The 16,817-nt window shown below is 50.6% G+C and overlaps 1 protein-coding gene across 3 annotated transcripts in view; it reads left to right on the top strand.

The window, feature by feature from the left end:
• CLUH (clustered mitochondria homolog) overlaps nt 1–15,968 on the top strand; it is a 34,894-nt gene extending 18,926 nt beyond the window's left edge. For 2 of the 3 annotated variants that reach the window (XM_039563034.1, XM_010402267.3), the window contains exons 10-26: nt 57–751; nt 1,807–2,024; nt 2,604–2,708; nt 3,494–3,594; nt 4,989–5,141; nt 5,756–5,818; nt 6,501–6,745; nt 7,523–7,607; nt 8,096–8,249; nt 8,552–8,691; nt 8,797–8,877; nt 9,480–9,605; nt 10,103–10,224; nt 11,486–11,579; nt 12,335–12,469; nt 13,456–13,529; nt 14,074–15,968. In XM_039563034.1, coding sequence (XP_039418968.1) covers nt 57–751; nt 1,807–2,024; nt 2,604–2,708; nt 3,494–3,594; nt 4,989–5,141; nt 5,756–5,818; nt 6,501–6,745; nt 7,523–7,607; nt 8,096–8,249; nt 8,552–8,691; nt 8,797–8,877; nt 9,480–9,605; nt 10,103–10,224; nt 11,486–11,579; nt 12,335–12,469; nt 13,456–13,529; nt 14,074–14,242 — 2,760 coding nt within the window. In that variant the 3' untranslated portion in view covers nt 14,243–15,968. The remainder of the gene's footprint in view (nt 1–56; nt 752–1,806; nt 2,025–2,603; nt 2,709–3,493; nt 3,595–4,988; nt 5,142–5,755; nt 5,819–6,500; nt 6,746–7,522; nt 7,608–8,095; nt 8,250–8,551; nt 8,692–8,796; nt 8,878–9,479; nt 9,606–10,102; nt 10,225–11,485; nt 11,580–12,334; nt 12,470–13,455; nt 13,530–14,073) is intronic. The other variant, XM_010402266.3, reaches the window with a different exon arrangement.
• Nucleotides 15,969–16,817: the final 849 nt, after the last annotated feature.

Here is a 16,817-nt window from a genome sequence, read left to right as displayed (position 1 = left end):
GGTGCTGGGAGCGTGGGGGCCCATCCTGACCCAGCTTTGTCTCCACGTGCCTCCAGGTTCACAGCGACTTCACTGCAGCAGCAACACGAGGTGCTATGGCCGTCATCGATGGCAACGTCATGGCCATCAATCCCAGCGAGGAGACCAAGATGCAGATGTTCATCTGGAACAACATTTTCTTCAGCCTGGGCTTTGACGTCCGTGACCACTACAAGGACTTTGGTGGAGACGTTGCTGCTTATGTAGCTCCTACCAATGACCTCAATGGTGTGCGGACCTACAATGCTGTGGATGTGGAAGGGCTGTACACGCTGGGGACTGTCGTGGTGGATTACAGAGGTTACAGGGTGACGGCTCAGTCTATTATTCCTGGCATCTTGGAGCGGGAGCAGGAACAGAGCGTCATCTATGGGTCAATAGACTTTGGCAAGACAGTTGTATCACACCCCAAGTACCTGGAGCTGCTGGAGAAGACCAGCAGGCCGCTGAAGATCCAGAAGCACAAAGTTCTCAACGACAAGAATGAGGAGGTGGAGCTGTGCTCCTCGGTGGAGTGCAAAGGCATTATTGGCAATGATGGGCGTCACTACATCCTGGACCTGCTACGCACTTTCCCTCCAGATTTAAACTTCCTGCCTGTTGAAGGGGAGGAGATGCCAGAGGAATGTAAGAAAATGGGGTTCCCCAAGCAGCACAGACACAAGCTTTGCTGTCTCCGGCAAGAGCTTGTTGATGCCTTTGTAGAACACAGGTGAGCAGAGCTCCCCCCTTCCTCCACCCGCAGCTGGTGATGGTTCCAGTCAGGACCTTGCTGCACTGTCCTGGGAACAGCCCAGCAGAGCTCCCAGAAGTGAGCAGTATTGCCCCATTTCTTGGCTGTGTAAATGCAGTTATAGGAACTTAATTAACAAGAGGTGAGAACAGTAGGGATTCAGACAGGGAGCCAGGGAAAGAGATGGTTTGTGTTTTGGTCTCCAGATCTGTTTTGTTGATTCCTGTCCAAACATTTAGAAGTTCTTCTTTCCCTGCAGGTAACCTGTCCACTTGATGGCTAGGGAATGGGAAGAATTTATGCTTCTTTTTAAGGCTTTCCCGATGTCCTGAAAGTTGCCTTCGTTTCTAGAGGCTGAAAAAAATCCCGTGGGAACTGCTGTAGGCATATTTGTGGTGGGATGTTTGGGTCACTTGGTGCTGTCGAGGCAGTGGGAGCTGGAGGACTGGGACACGTTGCAGTCGTGTGGTGCTCCCGCCGGGGCTGCCCTGCTGTCACAGGTGGCCAGAGCCTGTGCTTTGCCTGCCGGGAGGATGAGCCCTCCTGCTGCTGAGGGAGGAGCCCTGCCTGCCGAGCAGCCCGTGCTGCAGCCAGCGCCGCCTCAGCTCTGCCCCTGCCCTCGGGCTCTGGGACAGCTCCCAGCCCAGCAGCAGGACCGTGGCTGCAGGGCGCTGCTCTGAGCCTGGCAGAGCCTGGGCCTCTCTCTGCTGAGCTCTCCTGGCCAAGCTGCTGCTGAGCTCTGTGTGACTGGTCCCGTGCATCTGGCACCGAGTCTTTCTGAGCTGGCTGCAGATGCTGCCTGTGGGAAGCAATTGCTGCAGGGAGATGGGTAATGAAAACCCACTGTTTTGCTTCCTTCCATAATGTGCACTCCTTGGATTTTTGGAAAGCTCGTGGGAAGAGGGTGTATACCCTTCCTTTCCACAGGGAAACTGTAGGGTCTGTAATGCTAACTTGGTGAGATTTTTCCCTGCAGAGCAGAGGTGATCCTCTGGGATTCTGCTGTGCTGAATTGCCCTTTCCCTCTGCTGCAGGTATCTCTTATTCATGAAGCTGGCTGCGCTGCAGCTGATGCAGCAGAAAGCCAACAAGCAGGAGAGCTCCATTGCACTGGAAAATGGTGCCTCTCCGGAGAATGGTGCCGCAGACAGCAAGAGGCCTGAGTCAGAGGATGGCAAAATAGAAGATAGCGTGACTGGGCTTGATCAGGTGAAGGAGCTCGCTGAGACCATCGCGTCTGACGAGGGAACAGGTATTTCATCCTCAGCACCAGCCCAGCGCAGGCCTGGTGGGCTGTCACTGGTGGGAGCAGTGCCAGGCTGGGGGTGGTTGGGGTGATGGATGGTGGTTAAACAGGGCAAGCACTGGCTGCCTGTCAGTGTTGCCTGGCCTCTTTGTTAGAGCTGCTCACACCCTGATGAATGACTCCCCCGGGGGCTTGGCTGGGTGGGTGTGTCTGAGCCCAGCAAGGCCACCAGCCCCTCAGCTCTTCCCTGGGAGCAAGAGCCTGGCCAGGCTGGCCCGCGGAGTGCAGGGGAGTGGGGCTGGGCAGGAGGCGAGCAGTGCACAGGCACCTTTGGGAACCCCAGGCTTGGATTTCTGAGTGCCTGGAGTTGGGGACGTCCACGGGGCTTTTTGGGTCATCTTGCATGCTCTTATTCAGATTTTGCAGCCATTCTCCTTTACAGTTGATTGTTTTTATAATGTAATTTCTTCAGAATGTGCTATCATTGCTCTTTTTAGTAACAAAACTTTATCTTAATTTAATAGCTAGATCTGTCATTTCCTGAACTCCACATTCATTTGTATTCTGTTTTTCTTCCTGCTCCAGTGGATCCCAAAAGCAGAGAAGTGATTCGAAATGCTTGCAAGGCTGTAGGCTCCATTAGTGACACATCATTTGATATTCGGTTTAACCCAGATATTTTCTCACCAGGTACGTGTACCCAGAGCTGTGTCCAGCCAGCTGCAGAGAAAAACTGTGTTCTGTAGCCAAGACTGTTGCTGGGTTTTCTTTTGCTGGGCATGGTGCAGGGCTCTGTGAAGCACAGAGATACAGAAGAGGGAAGCAGTAATGGATTTTAGTGCTGGGGCTGCCAAGAGTGGGCAGGGAGCGTCTCCCACCGCGCTCGAGGGAGGGCTGCAGGTTGCTGCCAAGAATCTTCCTGTGATTCTCCGGCATCCCAGCTGCGAGACCACATGAAAAGAAGCAGAGGGAGGAAAAAAATCAAATTTGATCCTCATGTAGTAGTTTACACAAAAAATAACAGCTGTAGTTGAATGACTGATGTTGGGCCCTCAGTGAAGGGCTGGGTTTGTTTTAGTAACATTTCAGTGAGCAGTCACGGTGCCCTTTCACATGCACACATCAGACACAGGCATCACACGTGAGTTTCCATGGCTCGGAGCAGTATTTTTTATTGGGAAACTGAGAAGAAGCTCCCAGAGTGTTTCTGGGGGTGAATACTGGGGCAGTGTGCAGGCATGTTGCAGGGGAATGGCCAAACCATTGAGTTTGAACAGCCCAGCCACTGCCTGAACACAGCAGCCAATGCTCTTCCCATCAAAACACGTATAGTTTGAGGTAAGTTTTTGAAGCATCTGTAATTCCAGGCAGACAATTACTATTAACTTCTTACCTGCTCTTACTATGTACTTTGTGTAGAGGACTTGTTTCTGTGAGTTGCTGCGGTTGACGTTTTTTCTCTGTTCCTCTCCCAGGAGTTCGCTTCCCTGAGTCGAGCAAAGAGGAGGTGCAGGATCAGAAGCAGCTGCTGAAGGATGCTGCTGCGTTCCTGCTGTCGTGCCAGATCCCAGGCTTGGTGAGGAGCCGAGGGCCAGCAGTGATGTTGCCCTCAGAGCTTGGTGGTGCAAGCAGTGGCACTGGTGACCTCTGGGACACCAGCTTGGCCTGAGCAGCTGCAGGCTCTGGCACCGGTGGGGGAGCACAGGGAACAGCACGAGCATCGTGGGCAAGGGCACAAGGGGTTTTCCATTTCCCATCTTACATCAGGGCACAATTTTCTCACCTAAATCCAACAAAAAAAATTTGGCACTGGTAATTAAAGCTATTGCTAAGAGTTTGGGACAATAGAGAACCACACAAGCCATCCTCCCTAGCCCTGGGCATCCTTCACAGCTTATTGTTTTAGCTGACCCTGGCTATGACTCAATCGATGACTAATAATTTGAAGTGAACTGGGAAATTGTTTTTACTAATAGCAGTCATTAGAAACTCCCTCTATAAGTCTTAAGCATTTTGGATGTTACCCATGCACCTGGCCAGATAAGAAATCCCAGTCCCTTCCTGGGACACTTGCTGAATTCATGGCTAATGCAGCTGTCAGACCAGGCACTGGAACTGGCGGGGGAGAACTCATGAGCTCTACTCCAAGAGGTCCAGGAGTTGTTGGTCTTGTGTAGGAAAGGGTTTTCCTTGTTGGAAAGTTTCTTCTGCACTCTAAATCCACTAGTTCTGTAGTCAGCACAACCTTCAGAACCAGCTATTCAGTCTTTAAATAAAAAAGGAGGGGAGTGAGTCAGAAAAGGGCTTGGTGATTGTTGATTACAGAGTTGATACTGCAGTATATAAACCCAAAACACTGCACGGGCCTGTGTGAGAGCAGGTTGAAGAGCAGCTGCTGTAGGAGGTAGTCCTGTGCATATCAGAGAGGAGCTGGTGTTACTCCATGACGTGAATTAAACTGTTTATCAGCACTGCAGCACAAAGTGCATGTGCCATTTCTCCTTATCAGCTATGTGTGCACAGCTCCACGTACTCTTTTAATTGGAAATGTGTTTAGTTAGTGACTGTGAGGCCTCTAAAGAAGGGTCAGCCTGCTACTTGCACAAGTAGGAGTTGTTTTGCCTCTGCCTCAAGAGAACGTAGTGCTGCTCCTTCCCTGCTGAGACAGAGCGAAACTGTCCCCAGTGGCAAGGACCTGGCCCAGCCTGGGCTGGCTACTGCAGGTGTCCCCCTGCCTGTGTACCATGATGGTCCCTGGTGGTAGAGCAGGTGTTGCCCACCAGAAGAGTCTTGTTTGGGGTCAGTGCCTGCCTTCAGGGCAACCCTCAGCCCCCGGTAATGAGGTGTCTGCAGTGGCATCAGGGAACCCCTGTGCTGCCTCCTGGTGTGGTTTTTAAAATTTTGTTTTTAAATGGAAGTTATTTCCTTCATGTTTGTCCTCAGTAAGCAAAGTCTGTACATACCCTGCAGGTCAAGGACTGCCTGGATCACACGGTGCTCCCGATGGATGGGGCGACCTTGGCTGAGGCCATGCACCAGAGGGGCATCAACATGCGTTACCTGGGCAAAGTGATCAACTTCATCACCAAGACCCCTGGCCGTGCACAGCTGGATCACATCTTTGTAAGCATCAGGCTTAACATCAGACAGTTCAAACCGCTCTGGCATCATTTGTCCCGAGGAGATTCCCACTTGGCCAGTTGTTCTCTCTGTGTAAAAATAGCTTCAAAAATAGGGGAGGAGGGAGAAGGGCCTGTAAGTGGTGGCTGGGGAGGTTTATTTTTCAAATCCATAATGGCTTTCATAATGTTAGGGACTGTGAGTATCTTTTGAGGTAGAGAACTGCTTCAGGGATTTCCAAATGCAACAGTGAGTAACACAGTTGGATTTTCAGCCATGCATTTTTTAAGTCTCTAAGATGCAGCTGGGCTTTGGATCAAACTCTGAGGTGGTGTGAGTGTGGCTGCCCAGCAGCAGACAAGGGCTGAGCTGCAGCAGCCCCTGGAGCACTGCTGGAGCTGCGCTGAGCTGCACTGGTGGCTTGTGGTCACCAGGCACAGAGGTGCCAGGGGCTCCTCACTGGCTCCAGGAGAGCTGTCAAACGCTTTTGCAGTTCTGTGCTGCAGGGAAAATAGTGTGTCTCCTGCAGATCTCGATAAAAGACCATTTCAAAAGCCCAGTGTATTTTTCCATTTTCTTGCCAATGGACTCAGTCTGTTCTTTATTCCTTTGGGTAGAAAATTGGAATCAGCGAATTGATCACTCGATCAGCCAAACACATCTTCAAGACGTACCTCCAGGTATGACCTGCACTCTGACCTCTTGCCTCATGTGTCCTCCCTAATGACTTTTTTCCACAAACAGAGCTGTTCGGGGTTCTCCTCCCATTAGGCAGTTCCTGGGGGTTGCGTGGCAACAAGAAGTACAAGCTCATTAGCACTGAAATAGGTACAGGCCTGTATGTAAGGGAGAACAAGTTCCCACTTGAAGAAAGCTTTCCCGGAGAGCAATCATTCATGCTTTTCCTCCCCAGATCCTCACTCATTATGTTGGAGGCTTTTAAAAGTGAAATCCCAGCTTGTTTTCCTTGTAATACCTTTTCCTCTTAAACAGTGTTGCTTTTGCCCTTCTAAGAAGCCTTTTTAATTGGCTCAACACTACATATCCTTGTACCTGTTCACACACAGCACAGCAATACACCTGGCTTGGTTCCAGTGCCAAAATCATCTTTGCACTCTCTGCTTTCTCTGTCCCAGGTAGCAGCCCGAAATGTAACTCCACATTTCTGTGTGTAGGCATACACCTAATCCTACATCGACATACCTCCATCTGTGCTAGTGCCATCTGGAAACACTGCCTTCCTGTCCCCCTCGTGGAGGATCTCCCTGTTTCTGCAGGACTGGATGTGTGTGAGGCTCGGGGTCAGAGCAGTGCTGTGTGATGTGGGTGTCTCTCCCGACTCACTCTGCTGTCTCTCTGTAGGGTGTGGAGCTGTCAGGTTTATCCGCTGCCATCAGCCACTTCCTCAATTGTTTTCTGAGCTCCTTCCCAAATCCCATTGCCCATCTTCCAGCTGATGAGCTGGTCTCCAAGAAGAAGAATAAGAAAAGGAAAAACAGGAACCTTGGAAATGCTGATAACACTGCATGGGCCAGCATGACCCCTCAGGAGCTATGGAAGAATATTTGTTCAGAAGCAAAGAACTATTTTGATTTCAGTCTTGAATGGTAAGTGGAGCAGGTGACCCCAACTTCTGCCTGGACTCACCAAATTTCTGTAGCTCTTGTTCTTTAACAGGACCCCCCTTTTTGATTTGTTTCCTGTTTGAAAAAAATTTGTACCCTTGAGGGACTTACACAGATTTTCAATGGAAAGAAATTGGGCAAAGAGTAGGAAGTGAAATTTTGAATCGGGAGAAACCTACGATGCAAAGGCAGCCAGGAGAAGCAGAGGAGGAAGGGAAACCTTTCCTAAGGGTACAGAGGGGACCAGAAGTTGAGAAGCAGAAGTAGTGTAGTCAAAAGTAGTATAGTCTATATCAACAATGATTTAGGCTGAAGGGAGGTTCTGTTCCAAAAAAAAGGACCGCTGCTCCTGCACATGAGCAGAGATGGGGAAATAAAGAAGGGGCACATTGTGAGTGCTAAACTGGAAGTACCAATGAAGTGGCCCAAGAGAAAAGCCATGGCTAGTTGGATAAACCAACTTTTGGTAGCTGGACAGTGATCACCCCTTCATGTCAGGAACTGCTCGCTCCTGACCAAGAGCTGAAGGCGTTCAGCCCAAACGCTGCAGTGGGCTTTGAGAACACATGCAGGATTTCTGTAAAAGCACTGCTGTGCTCTGTAGGCTTTCACAGACCATGGGCAAACTCTGCAGTGTTAGTCTTTGGTTTGAGTTAGCACCTGGCTGTACAGGGACCTGTGCCTCAGGTACCCACAATGGAGCGATGTCCTTGAGCAGAAACTCCCCTGAGAGCTGAAGCTTCTGTGTGCTTTCTGCAGTGAGAATGCTGACCAAGCAGCTGAAGTGTATAATCTACAGAAAATCACCCTGCTCCGTGAAATCTCCCTCAAAACTGGAGTCCAGGTAAGATCCACATCCTCCTTCCCTTGCCATCATGTTCTGTGCTGAGGAGCATGAAGAGTAAGTGCAATGTGTTTTGCAGGCACAATGTGAGCCCCAAAACATCTTCGTGGTGTTCATGTTGGAATACAGGTCCCAGCTCTGAGAAAGGGATTTCTAATCCAGCTTCCTCTTAGGGTAAAGTTTCTGGCATGTCCCTTGGAAGAGCAGCTAGCCTCAGTACAATTGCACTGTCTTCTCGCTCCTCTGTGGGCTGTGGGACAACAACAGGATGAGCTCTCCTGTCAAGGGTTCAGTGTTGGCACTGTGGTGCCATTTTGCCATGTACATGTGGTGGTGCACACCTACATCTGACCACCTTGCAGAGTTCTGCCCCAGGTCATGGTACAGGAGATGTTTTGACTGTGAATCCACGTTTAGAATTTTGCCCCTTTTCTTGCCAAGTGCCTATGGAAGTGGTAACTGCCCTCCACTCTTTTTGGTCCCTCCAGATCCTGCTGAAGGAGTACAACTTTGACAACAGGCACAAGCCCACTTTCACAGAAGAGGATATTCTTAACATCTTTCCTGTAGTGAAGCATGTAAACCCCAAAGCTTCTGATGCTTTCCACTTCTTCCAGAGCGGGCAAGCAAAAGTTCAGCAAGGTACAGACCCCACATGCCTCTGCCTCTCAGGGTGATCACTGATAATGGGAAGAGCAGGGTGGGGCATGGGTACCGTGACACCCCTTCTCCCCACAGTTTGGTAGAGAATCCTGGTCTCCAAGACCATCTGGAACACTCCTGCCATAAAGCCACCAGCAGTGAGCAAGGATGGGTCAGGGCAGTGATGTCCTTCCCCCAGGGCAGTGACCTGTGTCTGTGCATCCCACTGCTGGTCTCGCTTCCTGTCTCCAGCGGTGTTAGGGGGTATTTTGTACATATATATGGATATACTGTCTTTTCAGGTTTCTTGAAGGAGGGCTGCGAGCTCATCAATGAAGCCTTAAACCTGTTCAACAATGTGTATGGTGCTATGCATGTAGAAATCTGTGCCTGCCTGAGGCTGCTAGCTCGGCTCAACTATATCATGGGAGATTACTCAGAGGTAAGCAGGGGCTCCGAGGGGGTCTCCTCAGTGCTCTGATTCCTTCCCCATGCTTGCTGAAGCTCACAGCATGATGTGACTTGCTCTGGGTTCTGTTCTCTCCAGGCCTTAAGCAATCAGCAGAAAGCGGTGCTAATGAGCGAGAGGGTCCTGGGCATCGAACACCCCAACACCATCCAAGAATATGTGAGTATGGGGAGCTGGGGGAGCAGCAGCACCTCAGGGGTCTGGCTGCAGTCTGTGAGCCTTAGTTCATGCCTGCAGCTGGAAAACAGCTGCATTTTCCTCTCTTCTGCAGCTTTCTTTCCAGAATCCTCCATCACCTCTTACGATCCTGCAAAGTGAAAAGCTGAGTGTGTGCACTGTAAATGTCCTGCATGCTCTCTATTTGTCCTGCTTAGCCTAGGTCTCTAGTGTTTGTCGGCTGCATCTTTATTTAGATATATTAATTCTCTTGGCTTTGGACCTGGGCTTATGTCAAAAACAAAAAGAGGAAAGAATCCCCCCCCAAAACATAGCCAGAGTATGACATATACATTGCAAGTCAGGTTAGAAATATTCCGTGAGGGGTCTTAAGAGAAACTGAAATAAAACACTCAGCTTCTTCAGTGGTGTGTCCTCTGGGACACCTCAGTGGGGCTGTTCATTAGCCAGCAGACTTGGGCTTTTCAAAGTGGCTGAAGTCCTTCTTTAACCATTAAGGAAGACTTTATTCATGTGCAGCTGAGGAAAGGAGCGGAGAGATTAGTTTTCTTTACATTAATGCTGAGTCCTTTCTCTTGTCCTAGATGCACCTGGCTCTGTACTGCTTTGCAAACAGCCAACTCTCGACAGCACTGAACCTGCTGTACCGTGCACGCTACCTCATGCTGTTGGTATTTGGGGAGGATCACCCAGAAATGGCACTCTTAGATGTAAGTAACCCGTTCAAGAGTCTTCAAATTCCTAATCTCTAAGAAACCTCTTGGCCTTTAAGATGCCCACATGATGGCTGTTGAAAACAAACACTCAGGCAGTGCTTTTCCTCCCTGGGTTGTTACTGGTTGGTGCCATCAGATGAAGGAAAAAAGGAGTTTGACCCTTTTAGCTGGGAGGGTCAGCCTCCGTGCTGAGCTCTGCGCTAGAGTACTGCAGGTGGGGTTTGAGCACCTGTAATCCTTAGGAAAACTCCTTCATTTGTTATGTTCTTGCTGCACTGCATGAACTGGAGAGTTCCTTACCTCCCTTGTGCCTGGCGTGTTTGGGCCGAGCCCCCACGGGGGTGGTCCCTGTGATGGGTCAGGGCTGCAGGGACATCGCCAGGGCTGCAGCGCTCCCGGCAGTGACACACCTGTGGGGTCCCGCTGTCCACAGAGCAGGAACTGTAGTGTCAGTGTGTCTTTCTCAACGCCTGCTTGGCTTCTCTGTACAGAACAACATTGGCCTGGTGCTCCACGGGGTCATGGAGTATGACCTGTCCCTCCGGTTCCTGGAGAACGCGCTGGCCATCAGTTCCAAGTACCATGGCTCCAAGTCTTTGAAGGTTGCACTCAGGTGAGGCAGGGTGGGGTGCTGGGCTGGGTCACTGCTGTCAGAGCGAGCACAGTCATTGAGCACTCACATGGGAGGCTCTGGTCTTGTGAACTGGAGATTTCATCTTGTCCCAGAGCCAAGGTCATGGTGCAGTATCCAAGTTTGTTATTTCAAAAGATGGCGATCCCTTGTTCTTAAGGTTAATTGTGGGATCTACTGTGATGGCTGCTTGCTCAGAAAGTCTGTCAAGATGACCCTGGTCCCTGTGGACTCTCAATAGAAAAATGTATGTGGGGAGTAGAGGTTGGAGAGCCTGTAAGGGAATTACACTGGGAGCCAGGGACAGTATGTTAAATATTCATGTTTAATGGTTCCAGCCCTCGGGGAGGGATCTTTGAGAATCATTTAATGCGCTTTTCTCCTTTGCCGTAAAGTCCTGTATTTGAATAAAAACCCTAAAGTGGCTTCTGCGTGTTCCCAAGCGAGCTGGGACTGGCGACACCTGTAGTAGGATCTGCTCCCAGTGCCCACTGCTGCAGTGCTGGAAGCCCTCTGTCCTTCAGTGCAGAACTGGCTCTGTCAGCCAGGCATGGCCCACTCCCAGTTCTTGCTGCCACATCGCAGCCATCTGTTCTCCATCGGGGTGCAAATAACCTGATTAAACACCTGCAAGGGCCTGCCTTGTTTTCCAGTGGCTGATGAATGTGCAGGCTGCAGAGAGTCTTCTGCTGTTGCTCAGTAGCACCCCAATGCACTGCGATGCTTGGAGAGACCCAGCCCCTCCCACATAGAAACTCTGCCAAACCCAGCGATTTCTTTTTCATTCCAGAAGGGCCAAGACCAACAGTCCAAGCCAAGTCAGTTCTCCCAGCTGGCGAGAGCCCAGGGGACGCACACCTGGCTCTGCCTGAGGGCTTAGGGCTGCAGCCTTCCTCTCCAGTTAATAAATCCAGCCATGAGGTTATTCCCATGGATGTGCCTCTCCCTTTGGTTCACTGCTGTGGCCTTCAGCTTTCCTGGATGAAGGAGGAAAGATGCCCAGTTCAGTCTTTACCTCTGTTGGTCACTTCTCAGCATTCCAACAAAAATCCAACCCAAATAAGTGTAGTATTTGAATTCTCAGCTGGGCTGGGAAGAAGTAACTCCCAGAGTGCTGCATTCAGTCTCCTTTCACAGTCATGTTAAGACTTTCAGCCCAAACACTGATGCCACAGTCACACTCGCTGCAGCACAGAAATGTTTCTTCTTCAGAGAAGTGACTCAGCCCTTTTCCTTCCCTCAGCCACCACTTGGTTGCCCGAGTGTACGAGAGCAAAGCAGAATTCCGGTCGGCTCTGCAGCATGAGAAGGAAGGCTACACCATCTACAAGAACCAGGTGATGAGTGGCCACGCTGTGCACTTGTGTGCTGTCACTGCGGGGCCAGAACTGAGCAGTTCCACTGCAACCCAGTGCCCAGCCTGGGCCTTGGGGAGGCCTTTCCTATAAACAGCTCTGAGGGGATGCCAGGGAGTCCTTGTAGGGCCAGGGCAAAACTGCTGCTCTGTGCAGTAACTGCCCACCATGCCAGGAATCTTTGTTCAGCTTCCTGCAAATGTGTCTGTACTCTACCCATGGCTGGACAAGCACTTCTGTCGTGGCATGGCCCCATGTTCTGGTGGGGCTTGGAAAAAACTGGTCTCCCCATGTTTTGCACCACTAGTCTTTAAATACCAGCTCCAAACTGGTTTGGTAGTGAGCTCGCAGCCCAGCTGTTGCTCAGCGAAACTCCTGCCCCAGCCCGGGGCTGTCTGAGCATGTCTGCGGCTGCACGTGGTGACTCAGTGCCGCTGAGCTGGCTGAAGGCATGGCCCACTGCAGGGAATGCTGGAATGCTGCTCCTGGAGGAAGAGCCCAGTGCAGGGAATGCTGCTCACCCAGCAAATGCACTCCCACTTGATGAAAATGTGAAATGTTGATAATAAGGCTCCCAGAGGAGCTCTTTTATTGGTTTTTGAATGCCAAGGCAGGTAAAATCCATTCTACCGAGTTCCTCTGGGGATGCTGAGCTGGCAGCACCCAGGTGTGTGCCCTGGGTTGGGTCCTGTTCTCACTCGTGGTGGTGAACCTTTTTCTTTCCCATTTCCTATCAGCTCGGTGAGCACCACGAAAAGACCAAAGAGAGCTCCGAGTACTTGAAATACCTGACCCAGCAAGCGGTCGCTCTGCAGCGCACAATGAACGAGATCTACAAGAATGGCTCCAATGCCAACATCATGCCGCTGAAGGTAACCTGGAGCAGCGGGGAGCGTGCTGTGCCAGCAGCAGGTTGTGTCAGCTGTTCCTGAGGGACATGGACTGTCAGGAGAGGGTAGCGGTTATGCCAGGTCAGACCCTTCCTGGGCAGAAGCCCCTGCCAGGGCAGTGGCTCAGACACAGTGTGGTGTCATCGGTGTGGATGGAGCACAGCGTTGCAGGGTGCCTGGGGAAGCAGTGGGGTGCAGGGACAGCTCCTGGGGTGAGAGCCTGGCACACCTCCACACAACCCTGCCCTGCTGCTGACTCACTGCCAGGGGGCAGGTTGCTCAACCCAGAACAACTTTAGTTTCCTCATCCTCAGAAATGCTGTCATCTTTTACCAGGTGCTTTGTTCTCCTTCCAGGGATGTTGTAGTTGGGGAGGCTGGGTGGGGAGCGCAGAGGGGCTGTCTTACCTTACATGGAGCAGGAATGACTGGCCCTCCTGGGCCAAACCCAGCTGCTCCTGCCTGCCTCCACACCTGGCACAGCACCCGGCCTGAGCAATGGGCGCTCTCCCTGCCAGGCTGTACCCCAGCAGACTGGGAAAGAGGGTTCCAGCTGCAGGGAGGACAGAGTGGGACAGTGCTCTGTGCATGGGTGTCCTTCTCCCTGTGCAGAACTGGCAACAGACCTGAGGGGTTCATGGCAATGAAGGGAGCACAAGGACCTTGAATCTAGTAAACCCATAAAAACAGCCCTAAAGGATTTACTCTTGTTACAATACTTGAAGGAGGGTAGAAAACACATTTTGGAACTGGCACTGTGATGTATTTAACTGAAGTCCTGCAGGATTCAGCAGGAGGCTCCCTTAGGGACTGGTGGGGAGCTCCAGATTATGCTTTCCAGCTTATGGATATACAGAGGTAGATAATGTAAATGATTCAATTTTCTCAGCTGTTGGTAAATGGACGTGCTTAGCACTTGAGTCCTCTCTAGGTTCTGACTCCTAAAACTTTTTTTCCCTTGCAATGTAGTTCACAGCTCCCAGTATGGCCAGTGTCCTGGAACAGCTGAACATTATCAATGGAATTCTCTTCATTCCACTAAGGTACAGTGATTCTTCTGGTTATGCCTTTAGAAATCAAGTCTGTATTGTCTTAGTTTGCAAGAGAGCAGAAACCAGCTCCCCAGCATTTGTTTGTTTTAGCCAAGATCCCAATTCAGGCCCTGGTTAGCATCATCAAGCCACTATAAACAGCAGGACTCTTAAGATTCTTATTTTTTTTAATTATTGTGAATTGTCTTTTAAACTTCTAGTTGAAAATTTGATTGGGATAATGGTGGAAATAGATGACCTGAGTCAAGACTGTGTTGTTCTAAGGCTGTAAATAATCACTGGTGGTAAAATGCAGCAGCAGCAGCTGGAGGCTGCCTGGACATCATCGAGATGAACCCCTGCTCTGCCCCAGCCCACTGAGGGAGCAGATCCTGGTGCCTCTTTTTTCAAACTGAACCAGCAAACTGGGTGTGGCTGAGCTGTGGGGGAGGGAGGTGCAAGGAGTGTTCCCTCTGTTGAACACAACCTTGTCCTGGTGCTTCACCAATCCCACAGCCAGTCTAATGTCTGCTCCCCTCCCTGCTTTCCCCTTCAGCCAAAAAGACTTGGAGAACCTTAAAGCCGAGGTGCAGCGACGCCAGCAGCTCCAGGAAAGCATGAAAAGTGGGGAACAGGTGGAAGCAGAGGACAAAGCTGTGGAGGAGAAAGAGGCTGAGCCGAGCATGCCTTCTGCTGCCATCCCCTTAACACAGAGCTCTGCTTAACGTGTACCTCGCTTTAAAAAAAAAAAAAAAAAAGTTTAAACCACCCTTTTCTGAATCTGGCCCAGGGCCTTGGCCGCCCTTGGAGCAGCTCCTCCTTTTTGACAATGTTATTGCACTGGTACAATTAATACACAATGCAAAGAACTAATCTGAGCAATGTAATCTGTCTGCCTGAGCTTGTGTCTGCCATGCGAGGGGAAGTGGCCGGAGGCAGCACAGACCCGTCCTGGCGCGCGGGGCCCTCCTGCCGTGTGTGTGTCCGTGTCGTGTGTGTGCGCAACAGTTATTTCTACTTTGTACATATGAATTCCAAATGAACTGTCTGGAGGAATGTAACATTTCTCAGGTCATTTTTATGTTGACTAAGGACACTGCTTTGCTAAACCAGTACAGAACCAGCCCCATCACTGCTCCGCGTTCTTGTAAAACGTGGATTCCAAGCCAAAAGATTGATTTCCCCCTAGTCGCTATTCAAGACTGTGCTAAGAACAGCCATATTTGTGTCGCTCAGATGACTGAAGCCTGTGACGTGTGGAAGTGGGGGGTGTACAGCATTTTCTACATCAGGATATAGCCATGGGATTCCTTTAACCATTTTTTTCTATGTTTGGTTGGCAGTTTGGCAATTCAGTGGGGTTTTGTAACATTCACATTCTAATTTTCAAGGTAAAGATATAGATATATATAGATATATATATAGATATATATAGATATATATATGATATTCACCGTTCCACCTCTGCTCTGCCTGCAGCTGAGTAACTTGGGATACTGTATCCAAAGAGTGAGGGCTTGATCTTTAAAAAAGCGCACAAACTTCATTGCAGTGGAAACCCCAGTGCCTCAGAGAGGTGGGAATGCAGCAAATGAGGGCTGAGCTAAGGGGAGTGAGGAGGGAATCACAGCCCTATTGGGGGGGGAGGGGGGGAGGAAGATTCAGAAATAAGAGACCTGATGTCATTTGCAACAGCAGCTGTGACACAGAGCTGAGGGCCCTGAACCTGACGGAATCACAACCAGAAAGTACCAGGTTCTGGGGAGGGGATTTAAATAAAAACCGAAGTTCCCTCAGCACCGAAACCTCTGCCAAATACCTTCTTCTCTGGCGTTTTTGCACACTGGTTTTGGGACTGGTGCTGGGAGCTGCCATTGCTGGCAATGGACGGTACTGAAGGGCAAGTGCCACTAAAGAAATCCTCCTGTCCCCTCCCCTCCCGTGCACATCCTGTAGGGTTGTCACTGTCCTCAAGCAGGTGAGATGTGGCTGCTGCAGGCCCTGGGATGCCGACAGAGTTGAATGTCCTGTTTTCCAAGCAGATCAAGCTGTAGAAGAACAGTGGGCTGGCTGCAGCCCCGTGCTGCCGGTGCCCAGCCTCTCCCTCCCTCGCGTTGTCTGTCATGGATCGTGCCCCGTGCTAACCCGCGCTGCTTCTTTTACTGACCCTTGGAGCCAAGTGCTGTTCCTGTGCTCTGTACCCTCGGTTTCCTGTCTGACCTTACAGGTATTTGTAACTCGGGGCTGGGCAGGGGGGAAGGAGGGAGCAGCCTCTGAGGTGTTGGAGGCAACAAAGCAGAGTCTTCACTGCGAAGGAACTTGCTCCTATTTGAAAAATTCTGAATTTCCTGGAAAGCAATCAATAAATGACTACAGTGCATCTTTCCTACAAGATTTTTCTTTTACTAGTGTCTTACAGTCCATTAAAAGCTTTTTAAACTCTTGCAGGTACTTTTTTGGTTTCTTTACTGTTTGGTGCAAAGTGTTGGTAGCAGCACTGGAACCACCACTCCTGTTCCTTTGAGCAGAAGCAAGGGGAGAGAACAGAACCAGGTGACCTGGACACTTTAAAATCTATAAACCAGTACCAGAGTCACAACCCCAGCCCAGAAGGGCCAGAACTCACAACCTCTGCTGTCAGGATCCATTTGTGCTCAGGGAGAGGAGTCACTTTGCCCTCTCATCCCAGGGGTGATGTGGGAGCAGGGGCACAGCTTTGGGGATGGTGTACCCAGGTGAAAGAGCCTGCAACCCAGACCCCTGCATGTGTCACCTCATACTCGACCCATCCACTGAGAAATGTTTCAGTGCCCATCAGTGCTGTATTGGGACTGGAAACAGCTGGTCCAAACCAGGCTCACACCTAAAGAGCTGCTGTCAGAGCAGCACTTACTGCATGAGCAACAACTCACTGAGCTAACGGGGAAATTAAATTCAACTGCCCGTACTGTTCTTGGCAACTCACACCTGAACCTGCTTTGCACTCCCCGTGAGCAGCTCACTGCTTGTGGACATACGAGGCTTTCCTTTCAACCCTCACCCCAAAAACTGCCTCTGTGCCACCCCTTCACCCCAGCTGGGATAGCCCTGGCAGAGCCCAGATTCAGGTTTTTTTCCCAAATGCAAGTGGGTCTCCTCCAAATGTCCATCCCAGGTCTGTTCCCACTGCCAAGTACCACCCTACCAGCTGCTTCCACAGACCTCCGCTGGCAGGAGTGCCCCTTCATTCTCTCCCCACGTCAAGCTCAAGGGCACATCCATGCTCTTCCATTACGAAGATGTGCCCATTCCAGTTCTGGC

Source organism: Corvus cornix, chromosome 19, assembly GCF_000738735.6.
Source record: "Corvus cornix cornix isolate S_Up_H32 chromosome 19, ASM73873v5, whole genome shotgun sequence".
Classification (NCBI taxonomy): Eukaryota; Metazoa; Chordata; class Aves; order Passeriformes; family Corvidae; genus Corvus; species Corvus cornix.
Note: the sequence above shows the minus strand (reverse complement) of the source record. Positions and strands in the feature narration are given on the sequence as shown.